Here is a 22,643-nt window from a genome sequence, read left to right on the forward strand (position 1 = left end):
AAAGAAGCATAAAAATCCAATAAAGAGAAGAATATCTTGAAAACAGAATTCAACAAATGGAAAAATATACACAAAAATTCACTGAAGAGAAGAATTCCTTACAGAGAAGAACTGACTAAACTGAAGAGATACAAAAGTTCAGTGAAGAAAATAATTTCTTAAAAACTAGAATTGGACATGTGGAAGCTAATGACTTTATAAGACATCAAGAAACAAATAAAATCAAAAGAATGAAAAAAATAGATTTGAAATATCTCACTGGAAAAACAACTCAACTGGAAAATAGATTAAGGAGATACAATTTAAGAATTATTGGACTATCTGAAAGCCAGGACCAAAAAAAAGCATAGACATCATCTTTTAAGATATTAGCAAAGAAAATATTCTAGAACTATAGGGCAAGATAGAAAATGAAAGAATACACTGATCATCTCCTAAAAGAGATCCCAAAATGAAAACTGCCAGGAAAACAGCCAAATTCCAGAGCTCCAAAGTCAAGGAGACTGCAAGCAGCCAAAAAGAAACAATTCAAATATCATGAAGCCATAGTCAAGGGATTTAGTAGTTTCTATATTGAAGGATCAGAGGACTCAGAATATGATAATTTAGTGGGCAAAGGAACTAGTAATACAACCAAGAATCATCTCTCCAGCAAAACTGAGTATAATTCTTTGGGGGAAAAGAATGTTCAATGAAATAGAAGACTTTCAAGCATTCTTAATGAAAATACCAGAGCTGAACAGAAAATTTTACTTCCAAATAAAACACTCAAGAGAACACAAAAAGGTAAACAGGAAAGGGAAATCATAAGGGATTCAATGAGGTTAAACTGTTTACATTCCTACATGGGAAAATGATACTTATAAATCATAAAATCTTTCTCATTATTAGGGCAGTTAAAAGGAATGTACATTAATAGAAGAGATTGAATATAATAGGATGATTATCTAAAAAATTAAAATTAAGAGGTAAGAAAGAAGAATACACTAGAGAAGGGGAAAGGGAGAGGTAGAATGGGGTAAATTATCTGACATAAAAGAGGCATGAAAGAGCTTTTATAGTGGAGGAGAAGATGGGGAGGTAGAGGGGGTTCATAAATCTCACTCTAATTGGAATTGATTCAAAGAGGGAATAGTACACACACTCAGTTGGGTACAGAAATCTATCTTACTCTGAAAGAAAGCAGGAGGGGAAGGGAATAAAACAAGGGGTGGGTGGAAGGACAATAGAAGGAAAGCCAGACTGGGGGCAGTAAAAGTCACAAGTAAAACACTTTCATGGTTAATCATAACTGAAAAACTTTACAGCCAATTTCTCTGATAAAGACCTAACTTCTCAAATATATATATATGGAACTGAGTCAAATTTATAGAAATAAGAATTGTTCCTCAATTGACAAATGGTCAAATGATATGAACAGGCATTTTTCAGACAAAGAAATCAATAATCATATGAAAAAATGCTCTAAGCCACAACTGGAAAATGAAAATTAAAACAATTCTGGGAGTGGAGCCAAGACGGTAGAATAAAAAGCAGGGACTTGCTGGAACTCTCCTCCAAACTTCTCTAAATATCTGTAAAAATGACTAAATAAATTCTAGAGCACCAGAACTCACAAAATGACAGAATGAAACAAATTTCTAGCCCAAGACAATCTAGAAGGTAGATAGGAAAAGTCTTTTGTGCCAGGTTGAGAGGAGCACAGGCCAGCATGGGCTGGGTACCAGCAAAGGCAAGGGTCCTAGCAAACCTGGAGCAGGCCTAAGGGCACTGGATTACTAGCAACTGTGGCAGTTTTCAGACTTCCTAACCCATAAACACCAAAAACAACTTAGAAGGTCATTAGAAAAGGTCTGTCAGATAGGGGTGAGAGAGGAGCCAGTCCATGCCCCAGGGTGGTGGCAGCAGTGGCAGCTAGCAGTGGCAGTGGCTGCTTTCAGAGCTATTGGCCCTCAGATGATGGGGGGACTGAGTAGCTGATCAGAGGGGGATTTTGCAGGGATTTGCTGGCTCTAAGGCAGGATTCTCTGGCCTTGCCCCTGCTTTGATCTAAGTCACTGTACTGGATGGCAGTCCCAGGACAAGGAGGAGCACTGGAATGGTGGAGCTTGTAGTGGCAGTGAAGAGGGAAATCTGCTCACAGTTCCAAGGCAGAAAAGAGTGCTTGTGGTCAGTCAAAGACCAGAGCACAAGCAAGGGGAGGATCTCTTTTGATCATACAACCCTAGAAGAAATGAAAATTTACAGGTCCCTAGGAATATCTCTGAAAACAGCTTCACAAAACCCCTGATATGAAAATCAAGTGAGAGAAACAAAGGAAAAATTGGGAAGAAAAATAAGAGTGATGCAAGAAAATCATGAAAAACAAGTCAAGAGCTTGCTAAAGAAGAACCAGAAAATACTGAAGAAAATAACACCTTAAAAAACAAAGCAGGCCAAATGGCAAAAGACGTCCAAAAAGCCAATGAGAAGAAGAATAACTTAAGCAGAATTGGCCAAATAGAAAAGGAGGTCCAAAAGCTCACTGAAGAAAATAATTCTTTCAAAAATTAGAATGGAGGAAATAGAAGCTAATGACTTTATGAGAAATCAAGAAACTTAATAAAACAAAGCTATTAATAAATGGTTTATTAATTAAAATAATTAATTTATTAATAAACCATTTATTAATTTATTATGACCAAAAATTGTCATTTAGTACAACTCCCTATAATTTTACAGATGAGTAAACAAGCCCAAAGAAATTAAGTGACTTGCTTAAGGTCACATTATTAGTACTTTAAGTAATAAAAACCAAGTCTTTTATCTACAAATACAGTCCTTTAGCCTCTATATAAGAAATGTTTTTCATTATGTACACACACATCAGTAACAAAACTATACTTCTTTTATAACATATATAAACAGATATACAAAACAGTGTATATATGAATGCATATATACTATATGTAAAATATAGTATATACATATATATGTATATAAACTATATATAAAACGATATTGGTCAATCAATTCACAATGACCAACAATATCAATGGCCTTCCTGACCAAAACAGCTATGAGGTCCCTTAGATTTCTTTCTTGGGCAGTTGTTATACTTTATAATTCCATGAATTGTGTGTCATTTTTTATCTCTTAGAAATGGCCCTCTAAAAGCAGCTAGGTAGTACAGTAGATAGAGTGCTAGGCCTGGAGTCAGGAAAACCTGAGTACAAATCCAGCCTCAAATACTTCCTAGCTGTGTGACTCACAGCAAGTTACTTAACCACTGCTTGGAGGTGTGGGGGGAGAGGGGAAAAAACTAAAAAAGGACACAGCAGAAAACAAAGGAATTCACAAGGAAGCAAAGAAAAAATGGACAATTTTCAACACAAGTATTATTTCTTGAAATGGAAATTTATTGTTACATAATTTGAATCCTCTCATATTCTGCTACATACATGACATGCTTTTTTTTTCCTTTTAACTTTGTATTTAAGCTCCAATATTTAAGTTTATGATATGTTTTTTACTTCTTTTCTCTATTCTGTATTTGTGTTCTGGCATTTGAGTCGAAACTACAATTTTTTTTAAAAGTTCCCCTAAATTAATTTTCCCTATTGATTATGCTAAAGCTAAATAAAAGGATGATTCACAAATACTTGCTGGAGAAGCAAAGGAGATAGCAGTGGGTTTTATCATATGCCCAAAAGCTACAAGAGACATTATTTCATGGGACATTTTAGGTTATCATGAATTGTAGTACTAATGGATAAATTTTTACAGAAAGATCACCATGAAAATAATTGTAGATGATGCAATATTAATTACTGAGGATGAAATGGTAAAGAAATTTCATGAAGAACTTGCTAAGATTTCCCAAATCAAATCAGCATACACTCACAACACTTGGTGAGAATGCAACGCAAAGGTGAGAAAAAGTAAGGATGGAAGAAATAAATGGAAAAATCTGGTTCAGAAGAAAAAAATAAGATAGGCCAAAGACTTAGAGATTTTCCTGGGCATGGTGGTATATAACTGTAATACCTGCTACCAGGGACTGGCAAATTGGTGGACCTTTTGAACTTAAGAGATCTGAGCTGTCGTGACCTAAGTTCCTAAGGTGTCCAAAATAGGTTCAATATTATTATCATGAGCCCGTAACAGCAAGGGGTCATTAAGTTATCTAAAAAGGAATGAGCTGGCCCAACCTGGAAACAGAGGTAAAACTCCTGTGCCAATCAGTAGTGGGACTGGGTACATAAGTAGCCCCAAAATTTCAAACAAAGGCAAGATAGGGAGACTCAGTGTCAAAAAAAGGGGGATTACATACAAGCCTTACAAATTTATATTATGTACATACTGTTTAAACATGAAAAAAATGGTAAGTACTGGACATGGCAAATATCAAATAACATCACAAAGAACGAAAGTGGCTACATTTGAGTACATAGGAAAAGATTACTCATTAATGTGAGTTATCCTAAGGCAGCTGTCTGTGTAACAGTCAAACCATCAATTTGTAAGAGCAAAGACAAAAATTAATAATACTAAGAAAAGCAATAAGAAAAATATATGGCACACATTCTAAAAGATCTGGCCCTGATTTAAACAAGTTATGGAAAATTAATAAAGGGCAAATGAAAATGACACCAGCTACAATAATTTTATCCACAAATTAAACGAATGTAAATTAACTCTCATGATAAAGAGATTAAAGAACCATATAATGCACCTTAGAAAATAAATATTTGACTTACTTCCCAAATGAAGAGAGATCACTATTAGGAGACAACACTGATTTAGCATATAAACTCATCTGTAAAATCTAGTATAGGATGATGATAGACTGTCATAGGCAATAACATTTCATAAAGCTGGTTGAATCAATTAGAGTAAAACCAGCATAAAAAATAAAGAAACTTAGTCTTCCCATGGATGAAAATGGTAAGGGAACAATGAACACAGAAAATGGAAAACAAAAACCCTAAACTATTTTTTATCATCAAGGACAGTCATCATATTTTTTCCCTAACATCATGGAACCTAAAGTGCTTTTAGAAGAGTTAGAAAAAAACAATAAAGAAAAATAACGGTAACAATAATTAGCATTTATATAGCTCTTGAAGGGTTTGTAAAACATCTTGTTATCTCATTTGATTCTCATAACAACCCTATGAAGTAGAACTTATTGTTAACCCCATTTTACAGATGAGAAAACTGAAGCATACAGAGGTTAAGTGGGTTGTCAGAGTCACAGCCAATTAGTGTCAAAATTTAGTCAGCTAGCTCTACATCTTTACTATGGATATTTAGAGATCTCCTTACTTACAGGCACCTATCCTTGGGAATTCTGAGGGCCTTCTGTATCTTAAAATAACTAATAATGGTAAGAATTGAAATTCTATATGATTTCTCATAATACTATTTTAAAATACATGACTACATATATAGTTTGCTGATTTACCTATCTACAGTTATACTGATATGAGAATAACAGAATTTAAGACCTATAGGGGACCTTAAAGTTGGTCTCATCTAATCCCTGTATTTTCATTTTACATATAGAATTTAAGAACCAGAGAGGTTATGTGCCTTAAACAAGGTCACACAGATTGTATATCATAAGTAGGAATAGAGCCTATATATCCTGACTTTCATTTTAATGTTCACTTTTTTTCTTGGTGCTTGCTTTTTTTTCTGGTGTTCTTTCATCTACAAAATTATCTTTTTAATACTTACTTTGCCATTATTTTTATTTCTTGGTCAAATTGTTGTTTTAGTTCTTCAGTACACATATCGGCCACCTATAAAACAAAAATATCACCAAATCATAAATCCTAGAATTATAATAAACTTCAGGTAATCATCTGGTCTGGCCCTTGGTGGGTAAACAAATACCTGAAGCCCAGACAGGTAAAATAATTTTTCCAAGTCACAAAGCTTTTTAGTTGGGGGGGATGGGGTGGGAATGGGGAAAAAAATACAAAATATCAATAAAGGAAATTACATGAAAGCATATTTATGGAACAACTTTCTCTTAGACAGTTTAAATCAGGGACAAAATTAGATCTCTCTCGGAGGCTTATGTTTTTAAAAGATCCAGTACACCTTAGAGTAATCAGTTATGAAATGTGTCCTAAAAGGTATAAGGAGATAATAACCCAAATTTGCTTACAGCTTTCTGTTTATCACGGAAATGTATAAAGTGAAGTGGAAGAAAGTGAGCCATTAATGAGCCAAGGATAAAGCCAAGAATGAATTATAGTTCTTTTAACTTAAATAATGTGACCTATGGATAAAGATCATTAGGCTGTGAATTAAGTTTATCCACAACCAAAACGATAACTTTTAACTTCCTTAAGCTTTTTGTCTGTTTTTCCAGGTACAAGTTAATAAGAGAAAAATTAGTCTGTTTAAAATTGTTCTTACATATAAAAACTGTAACATCTTTCACAAAAATAACTCTAATGCCTCATGATGATGTGAAGGGGATCCTGGATTCTTGAAAACTGTGACAGAAAAGCTCTGACAGGTCCTACTAAACTGGGAAGGTTTTAAGTATGGGGTCTACAGATGGACTACATGTCTGTTGTCTGAAAAGTCACCTATTTAAATTTGAAGAAACTCATTACCAGAGAGGTAGAGGATGATTATGATAGGGGGAGTGGTGTACTCACTTTGATGAAACCACAAATCATTAAGTACTAAATACTACATAGATGTTAGCAATTACCTTTTAAATTTTTAAAGTGTTTTTTCCAATCTTAGATAAATCTACTGATGTCAGCATAATTACTCTTTACTCATCATTTTAGTTACAGAGACAACTCATATTTACCCTGTGCTTTAAGGTTTACAAAGCACTTTCCTTATAACAACAGGCAATGTGAGTATTACTTTCTTAAGCGGTTGTGGTTGCCAATAGTTGGAGAAATAATAAATGTTGAGCCAGATGTGAACCTATTTTTCCCAACTTCAAGTCTAGCACCCTTTCTATTATACCACACTGCCTAGCATATGTAAAGTAAAATTTGGGCTAATGGTTTACTCAAGTGAGTAAAAGTAAACACTGCTTTCCATTTACTCCAATGCAATAAACAAAATGATTGTCTAAAATCGTTACTTTTCTGCCACTGGAAGAGTGTGAGGCTGATGGACTGCTTAAGTTTAGGATCTTTCAGTTACAACAGAGATGAAGCTAATTGTATGTCTGGCACCATTATAGTTTTGCCCTCACAAAATGGGAGGCCACTAGCCTAAGAAGGGAGAGAAACAACTCAGATTGGCAATGAAGCAGGTCAAAGTTTCCATGTCAATCAGCAAGAGGACTGGCCAGTGACTTGGTTGCTCTATTTCCAGACTACGCAAAAAAGGGAGATGCAACCAAAAAAAAAAAAAAAAAAAAAAAGAATTATATCACTACAAAATGATCATCTATAGGGAAAGTTAACTTACAGTTGTAAGTTTCTTCACTGCCACAGTTCTGTTATTGATATAACCTCTATATACAACTCCAAAGCCTCCTTCTCCCATTTTGCTTCCACCAGCTGACATAGGGTGCTCATCAAAGTTATTTGTAATACTTTTTAATTCATAAAATGAAAAACTCTGAAAACCTGCAACATCAATGAGAGGGAAAAGTTCATTAGATAAAACAAAAACTCAAGAAGTTTCCAGATGATCAATGATTTATTCCAATTTAAACACTAACACTGCATGAATTGCCTCATATTGACCTTATAGAGGAAAAAAAGATGAAAATTATTACATTAAAACTCCAAGTTAGTGTGTCTTTCCAACAAAATAGGGAGCATGCATAATTCCCTCAAACACATATACATACTTAGGTACTACCGAGCCTGACCACACACTTGTAAGTTACTCCAACTTCAGTCAGCTACTTGAGTTCTTGATATATATTTATATTTATCCTCTTGATTTTTATAGTCATCTAGGGATATATTTGGATAGTTTATTACTCCTTAATAGACTTGCAATTTTTTTGTTGTTTTTTTAATTAGTTATGTCTGACTCACTTCAAGACCTCATTTAGGGTTGTCTTGGCAAAGATACTGGTGTTTTGCCATTTCCTTCTCTAGCTCCTTTTACAGATGAGGAAACTGAAGTAAACTGGGTTAAGTGAACTGCCTAGGGTCTTGCAGCCTATCAGAGGCTGGATTTGAACTCCAGGGCTAGCACTCTATCTACTGTGCTACCTAGCTACCCCAAAACTTGAAGTTTCTTCTCCATAATCAGCTAGTTAACTTGAGCTCCATTTTATTAATATTATTCAATGAACTAGAGAAAACTCTTTTCCCATTATTAATAACTTATCTATTTAAACAAACATTAAAATTACTGAATACATAATTTAAAAAGAGCAATTATAAACAGACAAAGGTACAAATAAATGAAACAACTTACAATATCTTGGCTATGATCAATGTCACCATGTATAACTTAAAATCCTCAAAGAACCCCAAAATGTGACAGGATTGCAATTAATTAGTTTTGTGTAATAAAAACTTGTACTTAAAATACAAAGGAAAAACTTTGTTGTTGTCACTTAGTTGATTTAGTCGTGTCCAACTCTTCATGACCGTGTTTGGGGTTTTCTTAGCAAATATACTGAAGTGGTTTACCACTGCCTTGTCCAACTCATTTTATGGATGAGGAACTGAGCCAGATATGGTTAAGTAACTTCCCCAGGGTCACAGAGCTAGTAAGTGTCTGGAGTCACATTTCAACTCAGTATGAAAAGTCTTCCTGACTCCAGGTCCAGCACTCTATCAATTGCGCCACCTACTGCTGAATAATGAAGATTAAGTCTGTAGACACTCTTGGATATGATTGGGAAATAAAGACTAGAGGAATTAATTAAATAAAATAAAACAAGAGAAGTGTCAGATTAGAATATGCAAGGGGCAGTTTTGAAGTGCTTTATTCAAAGTCCACTGAAGTGATATAACAAGAAAGTTGGGAAGAAAGTTTAAGCAATCAGGGATGAGATAAGAATAGAGAGAATTAAAGGAAAATTGGAGTCTGTTTGCACTGAAGATGTGAATGGAGGACTTGAAAGTAAAGGGTTTTAGAGTTCTGGAAAAAAGAGGTCTAAGGAAGGGCTTTGACAAGATTTGAGGAATTTTTAGAGAAATGCCTCTTTGACAAATACTGAATGTCTCCCCCAATCAATAACTCCCTTCCCTAAACAATAAAAGATTACAAAAGAAATTTCATAAGACTCTGAAGGATTAAGTGAAAATTTAATATATGTATATTAACTAATTGATAGAGAAAATACTATTTCTTTGGTCTGATTTAAATACTTACGGTAAAGGTAAAAAAACCCAAACCTTAGTAAGTAGCTTTTCCTGCCTGGGTTACAACTAAAATGCTTCAGGGTTAAGGACAGATGTGCCCTTTATCTGCCCTCTTAGTGCATTAGTAGGATTAAGTCAGGAAAATAAAAGCAATTGATCTGGCTCTTTGGATTATTTAAAGAAATAGGTACGGGAACTGGGAGTACCACCATAAATTTTTTGAACATGAGTTAACTGAAAGCTTGGGGAAAATGAGACTTAAATACTGTAATTAGTAATCATAAAGCAAGAAATTTGGTTGAAATTTTTGTTCTGAAACTAAAATACATTTGTGTCACTGAAGCAATTCTGCAGGACTTGTTCTTTACCTATTTTTCAAACAGTTTTTATTTGTTGTTTTTCAATTGTCCAGTTATTGTTCAAGTCCAAGTTTGCTGCTTCCATGACACTATCTAACCATCTCATCCTCTGCCATCCCTTCTCCTTTTTCCTTCAATATTTCCCAACATCAAGGTCTTTTCCAATGAGTCCTGTCTTCTCATTATGTGGCCAATTATGTGTCATTGTGTGTCAGTATTTGTCCTTCCAATTGTCCTACTGTCTTCATTGATTTCAAGTATTGACTGATTTGATCTCCTTGCTGTCCAACAGACTCTCAAAAGTCTTCAGCACCACAATTCAAAAACGTCAATTCTTAGTTCAAATCTGACCTCAGACACTTAGTAGCTGTGTGGCCCTGAGCAAGTCACTTAACTATATTTATCCCAGTTTCTCATCTGTAAAATGACTTGGCAAACCACTCCAGTATCTTTCAAGAAAATCCCAAATGAGGTCACAGAGTTGGACATGACTGAAAAATAAGAATAGCAACCACAAATTCAGGTAGTGCAGAGATTCTTAAGTTATTTCTCTTTGATCTATTGTCCAGGTAATTTTTTTTCTCTATGAGATATCTGACATCATCTTCTATTTTACTTCGTCTTACTGTTTCTTGATGTCTCATGGAGTATTTTCTTCAGTATTTTTGTACCCCTTTTAACAAGCTGTTGTCTTTTTAAATCTTCTTACACAGCTCTCACTTTCCCCCCTCCACTTTATCCTCTACTGCTCTTATTTGATTCTTAAAATCATTTCTCTGCTCTATTTAAAAATCTTTCTTTGGTTCTTTTAGGAAGTCTTGCTGGACTTGGGTCAAATTTGGTTTTGGTTTGGTTTGATTTGTTTGAGGTCTTGCTTGCAGATGTTTTCAAGTCTTTGTCTTCTTTTGGGTTTGTGTCTTGAAATTCGCAGTTAGCATAACCTCTTATGGTCAGGTTCTTTGTGGTTTTCCAGCCTACTTACTGACTTTGGACTTTATATTTGTGTTCAATTCTTCTCACCTGTTGGGGGAATATCTATATTGAACTTCTGTCTTACATACCTTTCTGCTGCAGTCAGTACTCAGTCTGGGGGCCTGTAAGTTTTCACTACTTCCAAATTAGTATGATCAAGGGAGAGAACTCTTCATTGCCCTCCTGGATTGTGCTCTGAAAATTCCTCACTTGGTTTTGGATCCATTAGTGTGTTCAATTTCCATAAACTGCTGCCGAACTCAGTCATAGTTAGTCTGCTGGGAGGTTCTACAGGTTCTACTTTTGTTCTCCTTATGTGGTGCTTGGGTACACATTCTTAGACCCCAATTCTAAAATCACATTTCTCTCTAAAAATCATATTTCTCCCTAGCCTCAAAACACTATCTCAGGCAGTTGCCCCCCCGCCCAAGGACACAGCCTGTCCCAGCAAAAACTCTTACCTCCCTTCCTGCTACAGTAGCCAGCTGCACTTATTAGTTTGAACCAACTGTGTACTGGCTGAACAGACTGTGTACTGGGTCATAATGACATTTACTACTCACTGACCAATCATTTGTATCCTAGACTTAGATATACATATACTCCCTTGCATTTATCTTGTCTAACAAGTCACTGATGAGAGCAGGCTGGGTATTTCTCAGTAAGCCTGACCACTAGTCAGTGACCACACTGCCCACAGCGACATTTCTGGCCTAAAACCACACCACCATGTAGCCCCCACTTTGGGCTATTTCCCTATGAACTCTGGCTAAAATACATGTGCAGTAGATACCAAAAGTGCATGTTTCTTTAAGAACTAACCACTCCCTAAACCCCCCTGAATCACCTAGTTAGCACATTTGGCACATGTTTTACTATAGAATATCCTATATAAACTTTACTTACACCCCATTCAAATTGCAGGTTCCCTAAGAACTCTTGCCTGCTGAAAAGTGTAAGAAATCTTTACATTGACCTCTTAACTCTCCCCCAGCCAGCTCTCATCATTCTCACCCTGGTTTATTCCACTACAGGTTTACATACAAGTTTAGAACTGAGTTCTCACTATATTCTTGGGCTCAGAGCCACACAGTTATGCTTCTGGAACTTATTCCTTCCTCTCTTTACATAGGCAGAGCTTTGTTCCTTCACAACTACAACTGCTCCTCTCCACCCCAGAACTGTGAACCAGAACTAATAATGGGCAGATGGCACCTGCTCCTGTACCCAGTACAGTGGTCTCCTAGGATCTCTTTCTGCCCAAGTGTTTGAACTCCTTACCATCCTTGGGTGCAGGTCTGCTCCCCTCTGCTACTGCTGTAGTCACAGTCTGCTGTCATTTCCACTTGTTGTGACATTACTGCTGCTGCTGCTACTGCACTACAGTCCTGGCCAGCATCAGTGTCTGCAGACCTATCTGTCTTCTTAAACTGCCCTGAGCTCAAAAATCACTCACTGTGACTTTTTCTTGGCTTTCCCAATAGAATTTGTTTCAGTGTATTTTCTACTTTGTTTTGGAGGAGTTACGTTGGGTGAGCTAAGCAAAAAATGCTGGCTCTTACTCTGCCCTCTTGACTTTGTCCTCTTTAGTTTCCTTTCATAAATGCCTAAACTCTTTTAATAGAGTGAAAAGCCATTATTATTTCTGCTATTAATATCTTCCTTTTTGGTTTATCTGCTAATGATTAAGGTCTTTTAAGTTTTCTGTCTTCTGTGATATTTGGTAATTTCAGTGTTTTTTTCCCCTCATTTTCTCCTACTGATCACTGTCTGACTCTCCTCTCTGAGGGCAGTTTTCTGGTTTGGGGGTTGGGAGGAGAAGGTCTCAAAGTGTCTCTGCTTTCTCCCATGCTGGGCAACTAATGGCTCATCAGTATTGATCTCTGTGTAAAGGAACTTCTTAGGGGAAAGAACTGGTTCCAGCTAGATACTGGGCTCCTTCCCTCAGGAGTATCACATAGCCCTCTACACCCATGCCCTGCCCCATTTCTTCTTTTCCATCAGATCTCTGGTCTAGTGGCACAGAGAGATGCCATGATGCTACTGCAGCCTGAGAAAATTTCTGCTATTTTGGGATATGGATCTCCATTGCACCAGAAAAAAGGCACCATTAGGTAAAATGAAGGTTGACAGTTGAGCTTTATCACAGCTCCCATGTTCTGCCCCTTCTCTCTCTCCATGGCACTCAAAGGAGGGAGAGGAGGTCAGGGTATGAAGCTGAATTCTGTTGGAAGCCCAATGTGCAGCCTTATTGCTGGAGTATGGTAGGCAGCGGAATTTTTAACTTTGTTTGGTTTCTGGGTATCCTAAGCCATGGAGATAGCTAAAACTACTTTGTGTGGTACATTATTTTCTATTTTAGAAAAACTTAAGAGGTTTTAAGGATCTGAAAACATATATGATTTTGGTATGATTTTTTTCTTGACAAAACAGTGCCGACTCTATGTGATCACTAATTCCTTTTCTAAATATTTATTAATCATTCTTCTTAAACTGTGGATCATGACCTTATATGGAATTGCAACCCACAGTTCAAGAAGCACTGAAGTGGTCCCAAGTGGAAAAAGTTTAAGAAGTCCTGTTTCATTAGAATTCAAGACAAGATCACTAGCCAATCTAAAGCTTACAGATTCTATTTTCTTCAATTTCCTTTTTTGAAAATTTTAAAACAAAATACCTTTCTGGGCCTACTGAAAATTCCTCATTCTCCTCAATAATTCAAAGAAAATTTCTTTTTCTAGACTAGATGGTCACTGAGGTCCATTACAACTCTCAACTGTGACAATGGTTCATCAATCACATCCCATTAGTTCTTTCAACAGCCTGAGATACAGTTTTTCTCAATCTAGTTATTTAACTTATTCAGAGGCAGATAAGTGGTTTTTTTTAAACTATCTTATGCCCTTAAAGAGAGGATTTCAACAAGCAGAGATGGAAGTGTATTCAAAGCATGAAGAATCAGAGATCTAAAACTGGAACAGACCTCAAAGATCATCTTCATCAATGCTCCTAACCTCTATTTTACAGATGAGAAAACTGAAGCCCAAGGTGTTTAAGTGACTTGCCCAGGGTCACACAAGTAGCAAATGTTAAAGAGATAGATAGATGTACCTTATCTGAATACACAGAGGCAAAAGACTGCAAGTATGAGAAAAAGCTAGTAGTCTAAAATCCAAAATTTATGAAAGAGAGTAGTGTGAAAAAAGACTAAAAAGGTAGGCTGCAGTCACATTATGGACAGCCTTAAAATTATCCTATAAGTAGGGAGCCACTAAAAGTTTTAGAACAGGTTAGTGGCATCAAACCTGTAAATTAAAATATTATTCTAGTCTTGATTAGAAAAAAAGAGGAACTATAAGAAAGGATATCTGGAGAAGAAGTGATGAAGACTTGAGTTAGAGTAGCCATAATGGGAATACAAAAAAAGGGATAGAAACAAGGGATAGTGTAGTGTTAGAACTGAAAAGACCTGGCAAATGTTTACATATGTGAGACTCAAAAGGAAGAGTCAAAGATTATACTGAACTTTCAGGCCAAGTTATCTGAAAGGACTATGTTGCCATTAAAAGAAACTTAAAAGCTACAAGGAGAGTCAGGCTTAATTTAAGAAAATAAAGATAATAAATTTAGTTTAGGACATACTAATGCTAATGGGGTATCTAGGTAGCAAAAGCTAAGAGACAGAGCTGTGGGATTGAAACTCAGGGAAAAGATTTGAGCTGAATATAATTAATTAGGAGTTATTAGCAGACTTATTACAGAGAGGTGACAACTGAATTTTAGGTCAGATGAATTCACCAAGAGAGATAAACCTAAGCTAGATACTTGGGGGGCATTCACACTTAGGAAGTGGAAAGATGAAGATGAGCAGCCTAAGGATATCAAAAAAGAATGATTAGATAGGTAGAGAAAAGTATCAGAATATCATTTTTAAATTTATAAAATACACAGGATTACAAAGAAAACCAATTATATTAAAACAAAAGTGTCAAAATATATTTTTTGAAAAGTTCAGTCTCTAAGTTAAGAACCTGTCTCAACAAAGCATGTACTTGGGTACTTAGCAGTTATATCAAGATGAAGACATATACCTCACTATTTGCTTTCAATATATCATTAATATTCAACAAAATAATACAAAATTTAATTATAAACAGTCATGGCTATTTCTATTGAAAATTCAATGCTGGAAACCAATAGAGCTTTCTGTCAAATTAGACTTTTTAAAGTTACTTACATGTATCACTAACTTCTAAACTTTTCATGTCTGGACTTGAGGAGTTCAGAGGTGAAGACATTTGTTCATGATTCTGAATAAATACAGGTTTGACATGTGTCTTTTCTTTGTCATAATGAGGCAGTGCTTCTTTTTGAGTGGCTATTTCTTCTTGTGGGAGCATATGAACAGTTTCTGGAACATGATCTGCAAAGTTAACTAAGATATTTTATCTTTCCCTTAAAGAAAATGAAGCAGTTGATACGACCCAGCACCAATTGTTCCACTTAACATTAGTCCAATTTTGACATTCTGCGCCCCCCTCCCCCCCATAAAACAGCCAATGTAACAAGTCAGCTGATAAGGATTAAGATGTATAAGAAAGACAGTGAGAGGTAAAAACAGCAGTCCATGTTTTAATGTCATAGGGGCTGAGGTCTGGGAGATGAAAATTACGATGCCAAAAGGACATTTAATTTCCTGATGCATTAAGAAATGTAAACTGACAGATTTTTTTGAGAGCTATATCTACTTCAACCTCCCATCAATGCAAGGCTACCTACTCTTGCAAGGACTACAGATGGTAACATCTATATAGGAACTCTAAAATGGAATCATGGACCTAGCAATTTAGAATTCATTGTTCTTTGCCACTCAGAAGGTTTTAAGAAAGCTAAAAACAAAACACTTTTTCTTTACTACAAAAAGAAAAACCAAGAGAAAGCAGAAATGTTTCCATTTCTGCATCTTCCATGTCAAATCTTGAAAAATTGTACCTGGCAGCAATAGACGTGCGGGTGCTAGAAATTCATTTCTGATTAAAAGATCTACAAGGTCTCCAACTGTACAATTTGTGGTTCCCCAATCAAAGAGTAGTTCACTAGTGGGACTCTTTCCAGTTTGAAGTAATCCTTCAAATCTCCTTGAAAGAAAGTGAGACAGAAAAAGTAAAATTAATTTCTAAATAAAACTGAGAACTTTTAGAGGTAATATACTATGAACAGAAAGTGGGAGATTTCATTCTCCTGAGATTTTAAAGCAAATATTAAACTCTCATTTAGTTTCAGCATCATCTTGTACAGAAGCAAGATATGGTTACATGTAACTTATATGCCCTTTGAGACTTATGAAGCAGTGCAAATTCAATCTTTAAAGATATATCAGGAAAAACATTCACAGCATGCTATGTACCTTTCTTTTGATCTTCACTACTATCATTTGTTTATTTACATTAAAAATGAAAGCATCAAAGCTAAAAAACTTTCTATCATTTCTTAAAAGAGATCATTTTGCTGAGAATGGTGATTTTCGAAAATCTGAACCGTTACAAGTGTTAACTAGCAATTTATGTATGCTACCTTCAACTCTGGTTTATAAATTTTAATTCAAGATTTGTTCTTATTAACAATTTTATCCTTTCATACATGTAGCAATAAGGGAGTCAGTACAATTTCCTGTTCAGTCTTCAAGTTCTTTAACATGTTGGTTTTTCATCCTGCTTTTGCCTACATAATCCTCCTCTTCATCTGTACCATGACCTTAATCCCTCAATTCTCTTGCAGGCCTCTACAATGGCCATTCTATTCACCCCATGATGACTCCCTGGTGAACCAATTCAACTCTACACTGTCCTGCTCTCTTGAATTCCTATTCCCCCTTATCATATCTCCAATCACACCCAGCTAAGCCTTGGATCACTCCCATGAGAATCATGCAACTGATCTTACTATGTCCACTACAAATTTATGTTACATAATCTCAACTGGGCCCTCACTGCTGCTAGGCAATGCTGCTATACCCCCCTGACCAATTCACTTTCCCACTCTCCACAGAGGTTCTTCCAAATGTTTTCATTTCTCCTCAAAACTTCCATGGCTCACCCTCCCCCACTCTCACAGATGAGAACATTCTTTCATACTCTACAGAAAAAAAATCAAGGCCTTCTCTGTGAACTCCATTTTTTCTCCTCCTATCTTCTATCACTCAAATGCCTTCTCCCACTATCTCCTCCTTCACCCCTGTCTCATATCTCTTCCAACAGATTGTGTCTACTGTCATCCCCACTCTTTCACTTGTTTTCAATCTCTCCATCTCTAATGGCTCATTTCTAACTGCCTACAAACATGCACATGTTTCTCCTATACTGAGAAAAACCCTCACGTGATCCTTCCATCTGCACTATTATCCTGTATCTCTTCTGCCCTGTGTAGCTAAACTCTTTGAAAAGTCCATCTACAATACATACTTCCACTTTCTCTCCTCTCACTCCCTTCTTAACTTAATGCAGTTTTCAACTTTATCATTGCACCAAAAGTGATTTCCCCAAAATTATTAATGGACTCTTAGTTGCCAAATCAAATGGCCTTTTCTCAGTCCTCATTCACTTTGACCTCTCTGCAGTCTCTGACACTGAGGATCATTCTCTCATCCTTGATAATCTCTTTTCTCCACATTTTCAGATACTACTCTCTCCTGTTTTTCTTCCTATCTGCCCAATGCTTTTTGTTGGATCCTCCCCATCGGTGTCCCTCAGGATTCTATCTTGGGCCATCCTTCTTTTCTCTTTTATAACATTTCATGATGATCTCATCATCTCCCCTGAATTTCATTACCATCTCTATCCTGATGATTGCCAAATCAACCTATTCTGCCCCAATCTCCCTGCTGGCCTCCAATCTTACATCTCCAAATGCCTTTCAGACATCTCAAACTGGGTGTTCAACAAACATCTTAATCTCAGCATATCTCAAAGAGAAATTATTATTTTTCCCCTAAATATCCCTCCCCCTACTCCTACCTTCTCTATTACTGGAGAAGGCAACACCATCCTCCCAAGTTTCCCAGGCTCCAACCTAAAAGTCATACTGAACTTCTCACTGTCTCTCACCCTCTCATTCAATTTGTTGCCAAAAACCTATCAGTTTCACCTTTGCAATATCACTCACCTACACCCCTTTTTCTCCTCCAACGCTGCCACTACTCTGGTGTAGGTCCTCATCACCTCATGCCTGGATTATTGCAATAGCCTGTTGATAGGTCTGCCTGCCTGGTGTCTCTCTCCACTCCAACCCATCCTCTCTTTTCCTAAAATGCAAATCCAATCATGTCACCCCCCCTACACTCAGTAAACTCCAGTGGTTTTGTATTGCCTTCCAGGTGCAAATACAAAATGCTCTATTTGGCATTCAAAGCCCTTCATAACCTAGCCCCTTCCGCCTCCTACCTTTCCAGTTCTTTTATATCTTACTCTTCAACATGTACTCTCTCATCCAGTGACTCTGGCCTGGCTGTTCCATGAACAAGGCTCTCTCTTACCAATCATTTTCTCTATCTGTCCTCCATATGCCTGGAACACTCTCCTGCCTCCTCCCTTCTGACTTTCCTACTTTCCTTTAAGTTGCAACTAAAATCCTAGCTTCTACAGAAAGTTTTCCCTAACCCCTCTTAAATCCAGTGCTTCCCCCTGCTAATTATTTTCTATTTATCCTGTATATAGCCTGCTTTGTATATATTTGTTTGCATGTTGTCTCCTTCATTAGATTGTGAGCTCTCAGAGGGCAAGGACTGGTTTTTTGTCTCTTTTTGTATCTTGAGCATTTAGAACAATGCCTGGCACATAGGAGGTGCTTAATTAGTGTTCAATGACACTGAAAACCACAGAGAAGCTTCCCTTTCTCTCTATCGATCACAATGTACTTTTTGTGGCTACACACTCAGATAAAAATAAAAGTCACATTTGTAGATCACAGCAATACCAGGACTGGAGAGTCAGCTAAGAACAATTTATTTAGGTGGCAAACTGTGTTTTTTTTATAGAGATAAAACTCTATAACAACTTAAGGGAGTCTGGGACACAGTAGAAAGAACAATGTGTATATGTGGTGTATATGTATGACAATGGGCAAGTTACTTAACCTCAGAGACATCTTTATTGTCCTTAACAGGAGTATCTGCAAAATGGGAATGATAATACCTAATAGTGCTTGGGACAATCAAATAATTTAATAAAGCACTTTGCAAACCTTCTAGTATAGTACAAATAGCAATTAATATCATCACTATTAAACAAAAACATTTTGATATGTCTTTAGTTGATCAAACAGTGACTCAGTGGCATGGATGAGTACCTTAACTTCTAACCAAATTCTACATATAATATCACAATAATAAGTAGTATTTCAAGTTTAAATGTTAGGTACCTAAGCAAAAATGTCAAAATTCTCCCCGAACCTCCTCCTTTGTGGTCTGTTACCTAAAATGAAGGACCTACAGTATTTGGGTATTTATGGATATTTATAACTACGTAGTGAGGGAATCCCCTAATAGAATGCAAGTTCCTTCAAGGCATTTTGTTATTGTTCAGTTATGTCCAATTCTTCAGGATCCCATTTAGGGTTTTCTTGACAAAACGACTGGAGTGGTTTGCTGTTTCCTTCTCCAGCACATTTCACAGATAAGGAAACTGAGGCAAACTGAGTCAAATGACTTGCCCAGGGTCACATCACTAGTTACTGACATCAAATTTGAACTCAGGTCTTCAGGACTAAAGGTTCAGTGCTCCATCCACTGTGCCAACTAGTGGCCCCTCCTTGAAGGCAAGGATATCCCTAGCACTCAGCACAGAGCATGGCATATAGCAGACACCCAATAAATTCTTGTTGAATGAATACATTAATGTATATCTTTTGATATAAGAATTACGGTACTTTAATACCTTACCTTATATGAAACTGGTTATATCTACTTTCTCCAGAAGGCTTTTTTATATCAACTGCTAACTTCTTCCATCCTTCCTGAGGATCAATAAAATCTGCCAGCTGCCTAATCAGGCCAACATTTAGGCACCTTACATATGTTGATGAAGTTATTGGTTTGTTCATCTTCTCTTCATAAGATAAGGAAGTTTCTCATCAAATATGTATTTTTTTTATATAGTGTATATTTAAAAGTTCATAGATCCACTCTTCTCCAGTTCACATAAAATGTTGGCACAACATAAAATCCTGTATAAAAACAAGAAACATTAAAAACAACATTTATTAACAGTATTTCTTTATTAAAATTTAAGAGACCAGGGGAAAATAATGAAACTAAACTCTGTATAAAAATAATGATCCTGAAAAACAGAGGAGAAAATACATATCTTTCCCTTCTTTAAAGGTGTGGGGAACTACTGCATATACTATAAGACTAAGTTAATGTGCTTGTTAGCTTTGAACTATTGAACTGCTTTTTTCCTCTTTTAAAAAGTGTGTTGTTACAAGAATGGTCTGCTGGGAGGGGAGAGAATAGAAGGAGAGGAATTTCTTAAGTAATAAAGATCACATAAAACAAAGGATCCAAATAAAATTTTAAAATATAAGTAATATACACATATAGCTTTTAAGCTTCTTTTAAAGGAAATTAAAATACTACCTATTTCTGATGTACCACAAAAGACTTCAAGAAAAAATAAAATCATATTATATCTGAATAATTAACATTTTGCCCCAGTCCCCCAAGATTTACTATGTCTAATTGAATGGACAATTTTATTATGGACTGAATTCTTCAGAGTAAATGAGAAAAAAAATCTAGTTTTTCAAGAAATCTAACATATATCAAAGTTGTAATTCTTTTAACACTTCCTGTAATTACATTTGGGAATCAGATTAAGTAATGCAAAAATGCTCCACCTTTTTATCTTTCCATTTTGTCTATGAGACAGCACTCTCATTTAATTCTCACCTACCTTTATTAAAAAAGCACATTGCTTTTGATAGGGAGATAGGTCACTTTCACACAGAACTTAAATAAAAAATATATGCAATTCTTGATTTATAGAGATTTGCTTCACATACTATCCATACTTATAGAATTGTCAATTATACCCACATATACCAGGACCAAATAAATGATGAATGTAACAATTTATTTCACAATATTTGGTTTATGATTGCTATGACTCTTCTCACTGGACATTTGCTTTTTAGAATTTTTTAACTACAAGTACCTACCATCCCTCCTTTCTGAATGTCAACAAATTGCCATTATTTGCTAAAAACTGAATGCATACATCCTCACATTTGTAATTACTTCCCTTTACAACATGCTTTAGAATCTGGAGACTTACACAAGAAAATTAAATGCTAAATCAGAATTCAGTCCACAAACAAACTTTGGTACTTTTGGGGTTTTTTTGTTTTGTCATACGGCAAAGTTCAACAGTAACTATAAAGATGTTGACAAAAAAAAGTACCAGAATAGATACAAATAGTATAGGTCCTCCACTCATTTTCCATCATATACTCAAGAACTAGGAGTTATCAGATTTCCTAATCTCTTATCAGTAAGAACTGAGCCCTGAGACTATTTCATGGAGAAGGCCATAAGAGCCAAAACTCCTGTCTCTATGAGAACAGGAACAATCACTTCCTTCTCTAGCTTTTTCACCCTGTCAACTAATCTGAGAATGGAAATAAGACATTTACTTCTACCTACCTCCACTTTTCCCTTGGGAAGCTAAGAAAATTGGTGAAATATAGCTAATCATATGTTATAGATGGAAATTTTTCTTTTAATGCTGCTCCTAATCCTCATTCCAAGATGATCTGACAACTGGGTCACTTTGAGAGGTAAGGGAAGCTCACCTAAAGATAGAAAACCTGAGAGTTCCACTTATGAAGCCAAGATGGCAGAATAAGAAATAAGTCGCTTTTATGCTTCCCTACTGACCTCTGAAAGCCCAGAAAACATGGCCACCGGAAAAATCCTGGAACAGCTGGGTCAGCAGAAAGACGGGATATAGAAGTCGTGTAGCCCAGGAGCATTAACAGGAAAGGCCCCTTTCACTCTGGGAGAGGGGGAGTAACACAGGAGGTGAGGCATCCCAGAAAGCCAGCAGCAAGTCCCACCTCAGCAAACCATGGGGAGATCCTGAACCCCAGGGTGGTGGAGCACGCAACAGCAACATCAGGACCCCTCAAGTTCCTCAGCACAGGCATGGGAACCAGCAGATAGCAGCTTCAGAAAGCCACCATGTTTGCCAGCATTTTCCAGCAGCTAAATCTCCTGGTGCTTCAGTACAACTCCAGGAAGCACAACTCTAGGAGGTAATGGCTCCTGGTTGGCAAGCAGACATCCTCCAGCAGCCAAACATTTGAGTTTAAAGTCCAGGTGAACAGGAATCAGTGCAATGCCATGGTGAGCAGGAGTCCACAGGAGGTCAGACTCACCAATCCCACCCAGTGCTGCTGACCCCAGGTAAGCTGCCAGACCTCTAAAGCCTCCAGCTCCCAGCACCTGAGGCTCCAGAACACAAAGCCAGCGACCAGGTTCTGGGTACTCAGCACAAGAAGATTGGGTCAGTGCCCCCTGTGCTCTAACAGGAAAGCTCAACTATAAAGGCCAGGAATTAGGCAAACACCATGAGCAAAATGTAGAAATGGGCAATGACCACAAATTTTTATTATGGGAATATGGAAGATAAAGGCATTGAGAAGAGAACATCATTATCAATGTACCCACATTTGAAAGCTCAAAGTGGAATATGAATGGGTTCGAAGCCAAAAAAGTCTTCTTTAGGGAGCTCAAGAAGGATTTTAAAGGGGAAATAAGAGAGGTGGAAGAAAAATTGGGAAAACAAATGAAAAGATACGCAAGACAGAGTTAATAGCTTGGAAAAAGGACAAAAACTGACTATAGAAAACAAGTCATTAAAAAGTAGAATTGGCCAAACAGAAAAGGAGAGAAAAAATATGAGAAGAGCTCCTTAAAAAGTAAAATTGGCCAAATGGAAAAGGAGATACAAAAGTT

At 36.5% G+C, this 22,643-nt stretch overlaps 1 protein-coding gene across 4 annotated transcripts in view; it reads right to left on the reverse strand.

Moving 5' to 3' along the window:
- Positions 1-22,643, reverse strand: part of IRAK4 (interleukin 1 receptor associated kinase 4) — a 76,113-nt gene that overhangs the window by 34,555 nt on the left and 18,915 nt on the right. For all 4 annotated transcript variants that reach the window (XM_072654286.1, XM_072654287.1, XM_072654288.1 and 1 more), the window contains exons 2-6: positions 19,569-19,852; positions 15,626-15,771; positions 14,871-15,056; positions 7,438-7,598; positions 5,722-5,786 (exon numbers count right to left, since the gene is read on the reverse strand). In XM_072654286.1, coding sequence (XP_072510387.1) covers positions 5,722-5,786; positions 7,438-7,598; positions 14,871-15,056; positions 15,626-15,771; positions 19,569-19,729 — 719 coding nt within the window. In that variant the 5' untranslated portion in view covers positions 19,730-19,852. The remainder of the gene's footprint in view (positions 1-5,721; positions 5,787-7,437; positions 7,599-14,870; positions 15,057-15,625; positions 15,772-19,568; positions 19,853-22,643) is intronic.

This window comes from Notamacropus eugenii, chromosome 3 (genome assembly GCF_028372415.1).
Source record: "Notamacropus eugenii isolate mMacEug1 chromosome 3, mMacEug1.pri_v2, whole genome shotgun sequence".
Lineage (NCBI taxonomy): Eukaryota > Metazoa > Chordata > Mammalia > Diprotodontia > Macropodidae > Notamacropus > Notamacropus eugenii.